The sequence below is a fragment of the Manis javanica genome, chromosome 10 (genome assembly GCF_040802235.1).
Source record: "Manis javanica isolate MJ-LG chromosome 10, MJ_LKY, whole genome shotgun sequence".
In the NCBI taxonomy this organism is placed as follows: Eukaryota; Metazoa; Chordata; class Mammalia; order Pholidota; family Manidae; genus Manis; species Manis javanica.
In genome coordinates, this window is record NC_133165.1 from 31,533,656 (window position 1) to 31,546,272 (window position 12,617).

At 35.0% G+C, this 12,617-nt stretch overlaps 1 protein-coding gene across 7 annotated transcripts in view; it reads left to right on the plus strand.

The window, feature by feature from the left end:
* USP42 (ubiquitin specific peptidase 42) overlaps positions 1–12,617 on the plus strand; it is a 46,894-nt gene that overhangs the window by 15,624 nt on the left and 18,653 nt on the right. For all 7 annotated transcript variants that reach the window (XM_017672303.3, XM_037003695.2, XM_073215087.1 and 4 more), the window contains 2 exons: positions 317–575; positions 2,585–2,785. In XM_017672303.3, coding sequence (XP_017527792.1) covers positions 326–575; positions 2,585–2,785 — 451 coding nt within the window. In that variant the 5' untranslated portion in view covers positions 317–325. The remainder of the gene's footprint in view (positions 1–316; positions 576–2,584; positions 2,786–12,617) is intronic.

Sequence of the window (12,617 nt, forward strand, 5' to 3'; positions counted from 1 at the left end):
TTTGTAAATGCATAGAACTGGAAATTGAGGTACCTAATTATAAACTGAAACAAGAGTTTGGTCTGGAATGGAATGACAAGATCTAATTGACTACTTCATTGAGGTTTTCATAATTATGAAACATTGTTTAGACAATGCTAAAATGTCTCAAGGAATTGATTACAAAATTTAAAAATCCTGTTACTTTTATATTTGGATGTGATGTGTTTGAAAGTAATTAAAAATGTCTAGGATAATTTTCCTAGTCCTAATGGTAGAATAAGTAGGTTACTTTCCTCACCTTATGAAACAAATGTATGCTTTTCATCTTTTGCAGTGTTGAACAATGACCGTAATTGACAAAACTTCTGAATCTTCAGACCCATCAACCTATCAGGATCATCAGCCTGGCAGTTCTGAGTCCGTCTCACCTGGAGACATGGATACAGGTTCTGCTAGCTGGGGTGCTGGTGCTGTTGCTTCATTAAATGATGTTTCAAATCACACACTTTCTTTAGGACCAGTACCTGGTGCTGTGGTTTATTCAAGTTCATCTATACCTGATAAATCAAAACCATCACCTCAGAAGGATCAAGGTACTACTTTTTAAAAGACAGAATCACTTCCAGAAACTCCTGTATAAATGCTCTCAATGGATTGGTAATTTCAGAGAGGGGCTTATTTTGCAAGATACATTGCCACCCAGGTGGCCAGCAGAGTTACATTATTTGACAGCTTCCATTTCCCTCTGCTATTTGTTCATGATTAACATGTATCATAACAGGGTATAGATTATTTTTAGTTACTATGATATTTGTAGGTTCTTTTATTCCTAATTTTTTGAAGGATAAACTTTATCTTGGTGGGAATTGAGGTAGACAAGCATTTCATTAACTTGTCAGTTAACTATAGTTCCCTAAGTCTGTCTTTTAAAATTTTGAAGATGTTTTAAAAAATGGTTGCCTTTTGACAAATGGGATCTGCTTAGCTGTTTTTCTTTTCCTTGTTTTCTTTTTTGCCATTTAAAATTATCTGTAGTAATAAAGCTCTTTGAAAGAGCAGGTAATGTAGCTGTTACATTTGTTAAAACTATATAAATGGTTACATTTGTTAAAACTCATCCAGCTGAATAAAACATTAACACTTTAGTTGATTCTTCTAAGATTTTTGGATTTGGAACCTTTGAAACACAAAGAAAATGATTAGTCCTCAAAATATTGTTTGGCTTAGAATAATTTGGCCTTTATATTTTTGGAGTTACCTTAGTAAATGTGATGTGATGTGGGGGTCAGTGGCATGATTTGCTGACGGTGTTTGGGTGAAATTTATATTACATAAAACAGTTTAACTGAATGCTATACACTTATTACCTTCACCAGCAAGACTTGCCCACAGGATGCCTGTGTGCCCCCAAGTTGCTGGGACTCCTCTCCCCCTCAGGACTTAGCCCTTATTCCATTCTCTACAGACTCATTCTTCTTTTCCTTATATTGCTCTCCATTTCTCACCAAACTGAGGCCTACCTGAGCATACTTACACCCTCATTATAATATCTCTGTTAAACTAGAGAACCACCTATTGGGCATCTCAATCCCATTGCACCGAGGAACTGGCAAACTTCTGAAAAAGTAGTCTTGGCTGTGGCAAATTTTGAACTTTCCTAAATAAGTTGTTTTTTGAGTTTCACCTGGGTTCTGTTAGCATAGTTGTCATTAGTAATCTGCTTATAAGTCTTAAAAACAGGTAAAAATATTTTTTAGACCATATATAGTATATTTACAAGTGTGTAGAGTGGTGCCCAACAGCCTGAGTTCAGAGCCTGTTTCCTTACTGGTAAAACGTGGGTGGCATCACTACCAACTGTTAGAATTGAGACTATCTCGACAGCTGGGAAGGACTCATTAGGTGAGATGATGGTGAAGGTGAAGGTGTTGGTGGTCATACTAAATATGAGCATCCATAGCAAATGTTACAGAGAATTGAATTGAATCCTGCACTTTATATATTGTGGTGTTGTGTGTTCTAAAAACTTTTTATCATGAAAAATTTTAAGTAGCTGTAAAATAGTTATAGTGAACTCTTACACTTATCAGTCAACTGTGACATTTATCAACTCATGGCCAGTTATACCCCTACCCACTTTAAACCCCCTCCCCATCATTTTAAAGCAAATCCAAGACTTCATATTTCATCTAATATTTCAGTGTGTATATCTAATTTCTTTTCTAAAAATTAGAGCATTTTTATATTAAAAGTCTGTGAATGTTCACATTTCCCTGGTTGTCATATATACTTTTTAAAAACAGTTGGCTGTTGAAATTAACATCCAAACAAAGGTCTACACTGCATTTGGTACATGTCTGTATTTCCTTTTACCTTTTAACCATCTCTCTCTCTTTTTATCTTTGCAATTTATTTATTGAAAAAGCCAAATCATTTTGCCCCCATTCTGGGTTCTGTCTTTTGAATGTCCCTTTTGTCCCCTGTCTTTCTGGTTAGCTGGTAGTAAGATTTAGAATCTTGATCAGATTCAGGTTTGATGTGCTGCTATTCATTTAGCCTCAGAAGTATGCAAAACTTTGTTTTTAAATATTTATTTTTCTAGCTCTAGGTGATGGCATTACTCCTCCACAAAAAGTTCTTTTCCCATCTGAGAAGATTTGTCTTAAGTGGCAACAAATTCACAGAGTTGGAGCCGGGCTCCAGAATCTGGGCAATACCTGTTTTGCCAATGCAGCACTGCAGTGTTTAACGTACACGCCACCTCTCGCCAATTACATGCTCTCACATGAACACTCCAAGACATGTAAGTGTTCTGTGTTACGTTACCTGGGTAGTATTGTGATGTGCTAACCTGCTTTCATTTTTTTCTGAAATGAAAGTGAAGAATTAAGCCGGTAATAAGTTAGTTTATTCTTTTCAAAACCATGGAGAAAGACTTTTAAGATTTATATTTAGGTTGCATAAAAAACAATTTGCACCTAATTTGATCTGTGAATTTACTTAAAAAGAAACACATTTTACCAGCATTTGGCATTTCTGAACTGCCTGCTGGTTTTCTACACTTGCTAAAAATTGTGACATGTCTGTCACCAACAGCTAGGGACAAGTAGGGGTAAGAAATCCTGCCTCATCTAGCATCCATCCTGTGTTGTAAGGCTTGATTCATTTACAGGCTTATAAGCCCTAGTAGAGAGGAACCTCTTACTACTGCCCCCAATCTCCTGGAAATTCATGCAGGACTTTCCCTTTAACATGTGAGAGCTCAGTTTTCAACCTAAAGGGCAGGAAATCAGTGAAAATATGTCTTTAATTAGGTGAAAGCCAACTCAGTGGTTGACTGTAGAAATTCAGAATTTAGAACATACCCGGTTTTTGAGGTTTTGACCTTCGTATTGTAAATATCATTCATCCTTTATAGATGATCTCCCTGTTCTTGGATCTACATTAATGCTCAGATTTGAGTGTGTGTGTTCAGGTGCTGTTCATTAATTATCAGGGTGAACAAAAACCCCTTGGTTTCTTTTTAAATAGTTCTTAATGGAGAATTTAAACTGGTTCTTTTAGAACTTTTTTTCCCCGCAGAGTGAAATGTAATGCTTATAAAGAATTTGGAAAGTACAAAAAAATTTAAAGAAACTGAAGGAAAATCACTTAGAATTTCTCTGCCTAGAAATGTTTAGTATGCCAAAGGGTTTTAAATTACAGAATGGACATTCAGTTTTGCCCTTATTTTCTCCCTAAGTTCATAATTCATTCCCCACAGACAGCTTTCCTGTCACTTTTGCTCTTAGTGAAAGTAGGGTGTAGGTGAAAATCCAGCACTGGCACCTGAACAGCTACCAGAGGACCAAGACAAAAATTGAGAAGCTCTTTGTGTCCAGAATTAGGTGCCTATCCTTTATGCTCTTGTCAGTTTTCTCTCTCTCTATTTTCCCAGCTTTCTTGAGGTATAATTGATATATGGTAAATTGCACATATTTAAAATCCACACTTTGATGCATTTTAATATTTGTATACACCCCTGAAACTATCAGTACAATTAAGATAATATATTCATCTCTCCTAAAGTTTCCCAGTGTTCCTTTGAAGTCACTCCTTTCCATCTCTTCCTGCCCCTCATCCCCTTCACCCCCAGCAACCACTGATATACTTCTGTCTGCTGTAGATTAGTTTATATTTTCTAGAATGTGGAATTTTTTTCAAAGAAATGGAATTATTCAGTATGCTTATACTGCCTGGCTTCTTTCAGCATAATTATTCCAACATTATTCCATGTTGCATGTAGCAATAGTTAATTTTTTTTAAATTAAGGTATCATTGATAAACACTCTTACAAAGGTTTCACATGAAAGACATTCTGGTTACTACATTCACCCATATTATCAAGTCCCCCCCACACCCCATTGCAGTCACTGTCCATCAGCATAGTAAAGTGCCACAGAGTCACTACTTCTCTGTGCTACACTGTCTTCCCCGTGAGCCCCCTACACACACCATGTGTGCCAATCATAAGACCCCTCAATCCTCTTCTCCATCCCTCCCCTTTGGTAACTGCTAGTCCCTGCAATAGTTAATTTTTATTGCTGAGGAGGAGTAGTCTGTTAATGTGGATGTACCACAATTTTTATCTCCATTCACTCATTGATGAACATTGGTGTTTCCCATATTGGGCCTTCACAGATAAGCTGCTGTGAGCATTTGTAAACAAACCTTTGTAAGGACATGTTTTCATTTCTCTTGGGTAAATATCTAGGAGTCTAATGGCATAGTTGCATAGTATGTGTGTGCTGAACTTTAAGATTCTTCCGAACTGTTTACCAAAGGAATTGCAGTATTTTATATTCCCACCAACAGTGAATGAAAGTTCCATTTGCTCCATAGCTCCCCTAATAATTGGTGTGGTCAATCTTTCCAATTTCAGCCATTCTAATAGGTATGTAGTATACTAGTACCTCACTGCAGTTTTAATCTGCACTTGCCTAATGAATGATGATGTTGAACATCTTTCCATATGGTTGTCTGCCAAATGTTTGTTTTCTGAAATGCACCCTTCATATTTTTTGCCCAACTTAAAATGGGGTAGTTTTCCTTTTGTTGAGTTTCGAGACTTCTTTATATATTCTGGATAAAAGTCCTTTATAAGATATGTAATTTGCAAATATTATCTCCCAGTGTGGAGAAAATACTCTCTTCGCATGGTCTTTTAAAAAGCACATTTTTAGTTATGAAGAATTCCACTTCATTATTTATTTATTTTTATTAGTTGTGCTTTAGGTGTTGTATTAAGACATTTTTGCCTAACCAGAGGTCACAAAGATTTTCTTTTTATTTTCTCCTAGAAATTTTATAGTTTTAGCTTTTATATTTAGATCAGTGGTCCCTTTTGAGTTAATTTTTGTTGTGATGTGAAGAATGGATTGCAGCTAATGTTTTTCAAGCAGATACCCAGTTGCTCCAGCACTGTTGTTCAGAGGATAGTCCTTTTGCCACTGAATTGTCTTTGCATCTTTGTCAAAAATTAATTGACCATATATCATATATATACGGGTGAATTTCTGGACACACTGTTGTTACACTGATCCACGTCTAGCTTGACACCATATAATATACTGTCTTGATTACTATATGATTAAAAGTTTTGAAATTAGGTAAGTCCTCCAACTTTGTTCTCTTTTTTCAAAGTTGTATTGGCCATTCTTGGTCCTTTGCATTTCCAAATGAATTTTAGACTCAGTCTCTACAAAAGAGCTTCCTGGGATTTTGATTGGGATTGTGTTGAGTCTGTAAGTAAAGTTGGGATGAACTGACACCTCAACAGTATTCTGACCCACACGCAGGGTACACCTCTCCATTTATTTAGGTCATCTTTTAATTTTTCTTAGTAATGTTGCATAGTTTCAAGGTACAGATACGATGTGCACATTTTAAAATCAGATATAAAAGTTTCTTATTTCTGAAAGCTATTATAAATGGTAATATTTTTGAAATTTCAATTTCTGATTGTTTATTGTTAGAATATAGAAATACAGTCAGGTTTTGGATATTGATCTTGTATCCTGCAACCTTGCTAAACTCACTTATTAATTCTAGTAGTGTTTTTTAAAAAAAAATTTCTCAAGATTGTATGTAAAGACAGTCCTGTTGTTTGTGAATAAGGAAAATTTTACTTCTTCATCTCCAGTCTGCATGCTGTTTGTTTCTTTTACTTGCTGTAATGCACTGGCCAGGACCCCCATTGCACTGTTGAAAAAATACAGTGAGACTAGACATCTGTGTCTCTTTCTTGACCTTAGAGGAAAAGCATTTAGTCTTTCACCCTTAAGTATGATGTTAGCTGTAGGTTTTTTGTAGCTGTCTTTTACCATGTTGAGTGAAGCCAAACTTGTCTTCCTGAGATGGAGCCCCACTTGGTCATATATCATTTCCATGTATCATTGGATTTGCTAAAACTTTGAAAATTTCACAATCATTATAATGCTTTTGTCTGGTTTTGGCATCAAGGTGATGGTGGCCATCTTGAAATATGTTGGGATGTATTTTCTTCTCTTCTATTTCCTGCAAGACTTGTGTAGAATTGGTGTTATTTCTTCCTTAAATATTTGGTAGATTTCATCAGTGAAGCCATCTGGACCTTTGGAGTTTTCTCCTGGGTAGGTTTTTAACTACATGTTCAATATACTTAGTATATAGGCCTATTCAGATTATCTATTTTTTCATTAGAGAGCTTTGGTAGTTTGTCTTTCAAGGAGTGTGTCTTAGTTGTTAAATGTATTCACATAAAACTTCATAATGTTTTCTTATCCTTTTCATTTCTTAAAGATCTGTAATGATTTTCTTTCTCTTATTCTTAATGTTAATTTGTAGTATGCCCTGTTTTCCTATGAGTCTGACTAGAGGCTTATTCATCTTACTTTTTTTCTCAAAGAACTAACTCTTACTTTCCTTGTTTTGTTTTCTGTTTCATTGATGTTTGGTATTATTTTTATTGTTCCCTTTTTCCTGCTCTCTTTGGATTCTGTTCTAGTTAGTTAAGGCTGAAGTTTAGGTCATTTAGATTAAGGACTCCTTTTCCATATGTGTTTAATGCTACAGCTTTCACTTTTAAGTGCCACTTTAGTTGCATTCCAAACATTTTGACATGTTGTTTGTTTATTAATTTGCAGTTCAAAATACATTTTAATTGCCATTTGTGATTATTTAGATGTGTGTTGTTTAGTTGCCAAATGTTTGGGGATTTTCCAGGAATTATCCTGTTACTGATTTCTGATTTGATTCCATTGTGGTCAAAGAGTATATTATTATTTGAATCCTTTTAAATTCGAGACTTGTTTTGGTCTAGCTTGCTGAATATTCCATGTGTACTTAATAAGAATGTATGTTCTGCTATGTTGGTTGGAATTTATATCAATACTGATTATGTTTATTTAGTTAGTTGATCATCTTGTTGAGGTTGTTTTCTATGTCCTGACTGCTTTTCTCTACTTGTACTGTTAGATTTTGAGAAAGTTGTGTTGAAACAACACATATTTGTGAATTGTTTCTTCTTTCTATTCTATCAGTTTTGCTTCATGTATTTTGAAACTATCGTTTAAGATTATTATGACTTCCTGATGAGCTTATCTGTTTAAAATTTCTGAAATGACCTTTTTTCCCAAATAATATGCTTACTCCGAAATCTACTTTTTTGAGATTAAAGCCATTCTAATTTTCTTATGATTGTTAGCATGGTGTATCTTCTTCCAGTTTTTAACTTTACCCTTTTTATGTCTATATTTAAAGTGAGTTTGCTTGTTAACAGCTTTGGTCTTGTTTTTTTTTTTTTAATCCAGTCTTACAGTCTCTGCCTTTTATTTTGGAGTGTGAACTGTTTTTATTTAATGAGATTATTGATATGATTGGGTTTAAATTTACTTTATTGCTATTTGTTTTCTGTTCCATTTATTCTTTGTTCCCTTTTTCATCTTTTTCTGTCTTCTTTTGGAATGAATAATGTTATTTAATCTCTGTATTGGCATATTTTTTATACTTTTTATTTATTTTTTAGTGGTTGCTTTAGGGTTTAGCATACATCTTTAATTTACCACAGTTTGCCTTCAAACAATATTCCATTTATTGTGGAGTATAAGAATTTTATGACAATATACTTTAATCTTCTGTATCCAGACATTTATAACTATTGTTGTAATACATTTTATTCTTATCTGTTATAACCACATAATATATTGTGTTATTTTTCTTTAAATAAATTTTAAAAGTTTTGCTTTAAATGGTTTAAGACTTTTTGGAAAAAATTTATGTTACCTACTTGTTTTCCACTTCCACTGCTTCTAATTCGATTGTGTAGAACCAGATTTCCGTTTGGTATTTTTCCTTAGGCCTGAAGGACTTCCTTTAACTTTTCTTGCTGTTGATGAATTCTTTTTTTAGTTCTTATTTTATTTATTTGCTTTTTATTCTTCATCTGAGATGTCTTTACTTTGCCTCTTTTCAAGTTAAACTTTTTATTTTGAGGTAATTGTAGGTTCACATGCTACACAGAGATATCCCAGTACCCTTATCCAGTTTCCCCAGTGATAGCAATGTATCGTTCAGTACTTTAACCAGTATATTGACATTGGTAGCAATCAGGATACAAAACATTCCTATCACTACAACATCCATTCATGTTTCTCTTTTATAGCCACATCTACTTCCCTCATGCCTCTGCCTCTTCCTTAACTCCAGGCAACCACTAATCCATTCTCCATTTTGGTAATTTTGTCTTCTCAAGAATATTAAATATATTGAATTAAACAGTATGTAACCTTTTGAGATTGGCATTTTCACCCAGCATAATTCTCTGGAGATTCATTGTGTGTATTAATAATTTGTTACTCTTTATTGCTAAGTAGTATTTTAACATGTTAAAATACTACTTAGCAATAATAGACTGTGTTAGAACACAGTCTGTTTAACCATTCATCCGTTAAAGGACATCTGGGCTGTTTCCAGTTTGGGGATGTTATGATTATTGGTAAGTTAGGATTTAAGTCTGCCATTTTATGCTTTGTTTCTGTTCTCTCTTTTACATTTGTTTTCCTATCCCTGCCTTTCTGTGGGTTACTTGAATATTTCTTAGAACTCTTTTTTGCTTTTTTATGATTTTTCTTAGTGTATCTCTTTATGTAGTTTTTGTTAGTGGTTGCTCTGGGTTTGCTTTATCTATATCTAACTTGTAGTCTCCTGGTGGTATCATTTTACCTCCTACCTCCCTTTATTCTCCCCTAGTTATCATGTAATTAAATATTTCTTCTGCATTTAGAACCACATCAGAGACAGTGTTATGATTATTTCAACTCACATAATTTAGAAAACTCAAGAAGGAAAATCGGTTGTATTTACCTATATTTTTGAAAACCATGTTTTTTTCTTCTTTCTTGACATTCCTTTTTTAAAAAATGATTTCCTTTTTGTTTAGAGAACTTCCTTTAGTAATTCTTTTCAGGTAAGTCTACTGACAACAAATTCTCTTAGTTTTGCTTCACCTGAGAATGTCTTGATTGCGCCTTCATTCCTGAGGGACATTTTCACTGGGTAGAGGATTCTGGGGGGAAATTTCCTTCTCTTTCAGCACTTGAAAGTTATTGTTCTACTTTTCTGGCTTCCATAGTTTTCGAAGTGAAGTCCACTGTTATCCAAATTGTTTTTCTTCTATATAGGTAAGGTGTTGCTTTTTTTCACTGCTTTCGAGATTTTTTCTGTCTTTAGTTTTCAGAAGTTTAATTAAGTTGTGTTTTGGCACGGGTTCCCCCCTCTTTGGGGTTTTGCTCAGCTCCTCAAATTTATAAAATCAGATCTTTTGCCAAATGTGGGAACTTTTCAGCCTCCATTTCTTATAATACCTTTTCATTTCCAGCCTTCTCACTCCTCTCCTGGGACTTTGATGACATGTGTGTTAGGTCTTTTGTTAGAGTCCCACAGGACACTGAGGCTCTTGCTTTTTTCCCCCAGTCTGTTTTCTCTTTGTTGTTTAGAGTAGGTAATTTCTATTGTTCTATCTTCATGTTCACTGATTCCCCTGTCATCTCATTCTTCTCTATGGCTCATCCATAGAGCTTCTGATTTCTGTTGCTGTATTTTTCATTTCTGAAATTTCCATTTGCTTTTTTTAATCTTCTATTTTTTTGTTGAAGGCTTTCTGTATTTTTCTTTGATTTCTAGTGTGTTCATAACTACCTGTTAAATCATTTTTATCATGGCTGCTTAAAACCCTTGTAAGATAATTCTGACATCTCTGTCAGCTCAGTGGTGGCTTCTACTTATTACCTTTTTTCATTCAGTTTGATAAATTCTTGGTTCTTGGTATGATGAATGATTTTCTGTTGAATCCTGGACACTTTGTATGTTATAAGGCACTGGATCTTACCTAATGTCTGGTTTAGCTGGCTTTCTCTGATACCACTGTGGCATAGGAACAGGAAGTAATGGCAGGTAGAGGTAGGAGTCCAGGTTCCCCACTCAGTCTCCACTAACACCCACGGTAGGGATTGTGACTCCTTGTTCCTGCTAGGTGGGAGTGAGAGTCCCTGCTCCCCGTTTGGTCCCCCCCACTGACACTGCAGTGTCTTTTTACCACTGGGTGATGGTGAAAGTCCTGATTCTGACAATCCTCCAGTGGGTGGTTGGAGAGATGCTTCTTTATTCCTGGAAGTCCAGCTTCTTACTTGATCTTCACTGACACCATGCGATGGAGGTGCAGTTTGCTATCACACAGTGTGGATGAAAGCTCCAGCTCCTGATCCATCTTCTCTAACACTACCAGTGAGTGGACTGGGATGCCTCCTTACAGCTTGGCAAGTGGAAGTCCAGCTCCTGGGTAGAGTTGAGGGTCACAGTTCGGCTAGCATAGAGCGATTATTGTCTAAGAGTATTTTGTGCTGCTAGGCTGCCCCTTTCTTGGTCCTTTGGCTTAGAAGAGCAGCCTTTCATTGGGGCTTTGTTCTCTCCATGTGTTTCTTTCCAGGTTGTTGCTTCTTCAGCTCCAAGTCTGGAATATATGAGGCACTAAGAAAACCCAGGGATCTCACCACTGTGTCATTCTCTGGGTTCTAAAGTCATGAGCTTATCTTTTTCTCCCTACCTTTCACAGCATTCTTACATTCGTTTTATATACAATGTCCAGGATTTTTGTTGTACTTTGTGGGAGGAGTAGGGAAAAGTACCTGTACTCCATCTTTCCGGGAGTGGAAGTCTCGTCTTTGTTTTTGAAAGATACTGTCATAAGATACAGACTTGTATGTTGACATTTTTCTTTTAATAAGCATCTGAAAGATGTTACCCACTGTCTTCTCTCTTACATTGTTTCTTACAGAATTCTGTTGTCAGTTTTACTTTTGTTCCTATAACATGTTATTTCTAACTGCTTTTAAGATTTTATTTTTATCACTGTTTTAAACAATCTGAGTGTTCCCTTGTATAGTTTTCTTCATGTTTCTTTTGTCTGAGGTTTGTTGAGATTCTTAATTTTTTGTTGTTTATTGTTTCAAATTCATATAACTGTCATTAAAACAGATCTTTTATAATTAAAATAAAGTCAACTTTTTTGTACACTTCTGTGAATTTTAACACAGGTATATGTAAATGTAAACCACTAGCTCAGTGTACAAAATTGTTCCTTTACTCTAAAAAAAACTCCGCTATGCCATCCCTTTGTAGACAATCATTATTTCTTGAAAAATTAGTTCTATCCCTTTGCCTTCAGGCTCCAATGACATGTGTATTTGGGACAGTTTTGAAATAATACCATAACTCACTGATAATCACTTACCTTTTTTTTTTGTTTTGTTTTGAGTTTTCTTTCTGTATTTCACAGTGCATAATTTCTGTTGGCAAGTGTTCAAGTTCACTAATCTTATGTGTGTCTAATCTAAGTCCCACCTGGTATGTTTTTCATCTCAGAGATTCTGCTTTACATATGTAAAATAGATTTTAATCTATTTTCATGTCTATTCTTAACATGTGCTTGCTTTATTCTACTGGTTCCTTGAACATAGGAATTATGTATGATGCCTTTGTCTTTTGATTCTATTAACTGTGTCATTTCTGTTTATTTTCTCATTACTGGTCATTCCTGAATATATACATACTTTGTACTCTTAGATTAGGATTTTGTTACTGGGTACTGAATTTTCTTATTTCCTATAAATATTTTTGAGCTCTATTCTGAGCTTTCCTATGTTAATTAGAAATAGCTTGGAGCTTTTGAGGCTTTTAAAGCTTTGTTAGGCAGGTTCTGAGCAGTTTTTAGTTTAAGGCAAAGTTTCTACTTCAGTATAACTGACATTTGGGATCAGATGATTCTCTGTTGTGGAGGATGTCCTATGCTTTTTGTAGGATGTTAGCCATATTCATGGCCTCTACTCAGTAGATGCTAGTAGTGCCACTTAGTCACTAAGAATGGTTTTCACATTTTTTAAATGATGTTTGAAAAAAAAAAGAAGAGACCATTGTATGTGGACAACAAAGTCAGAATATTTACAGAGATTTTGGACCCCTGGTATTGGAGACATTCTTTTACTGTTTGAGACAAATGGTAGTATAAGAAAAAGATTCTTATTTTTCCAGTATAAAGCATAATTAAGAGCATGGGCTTCGAA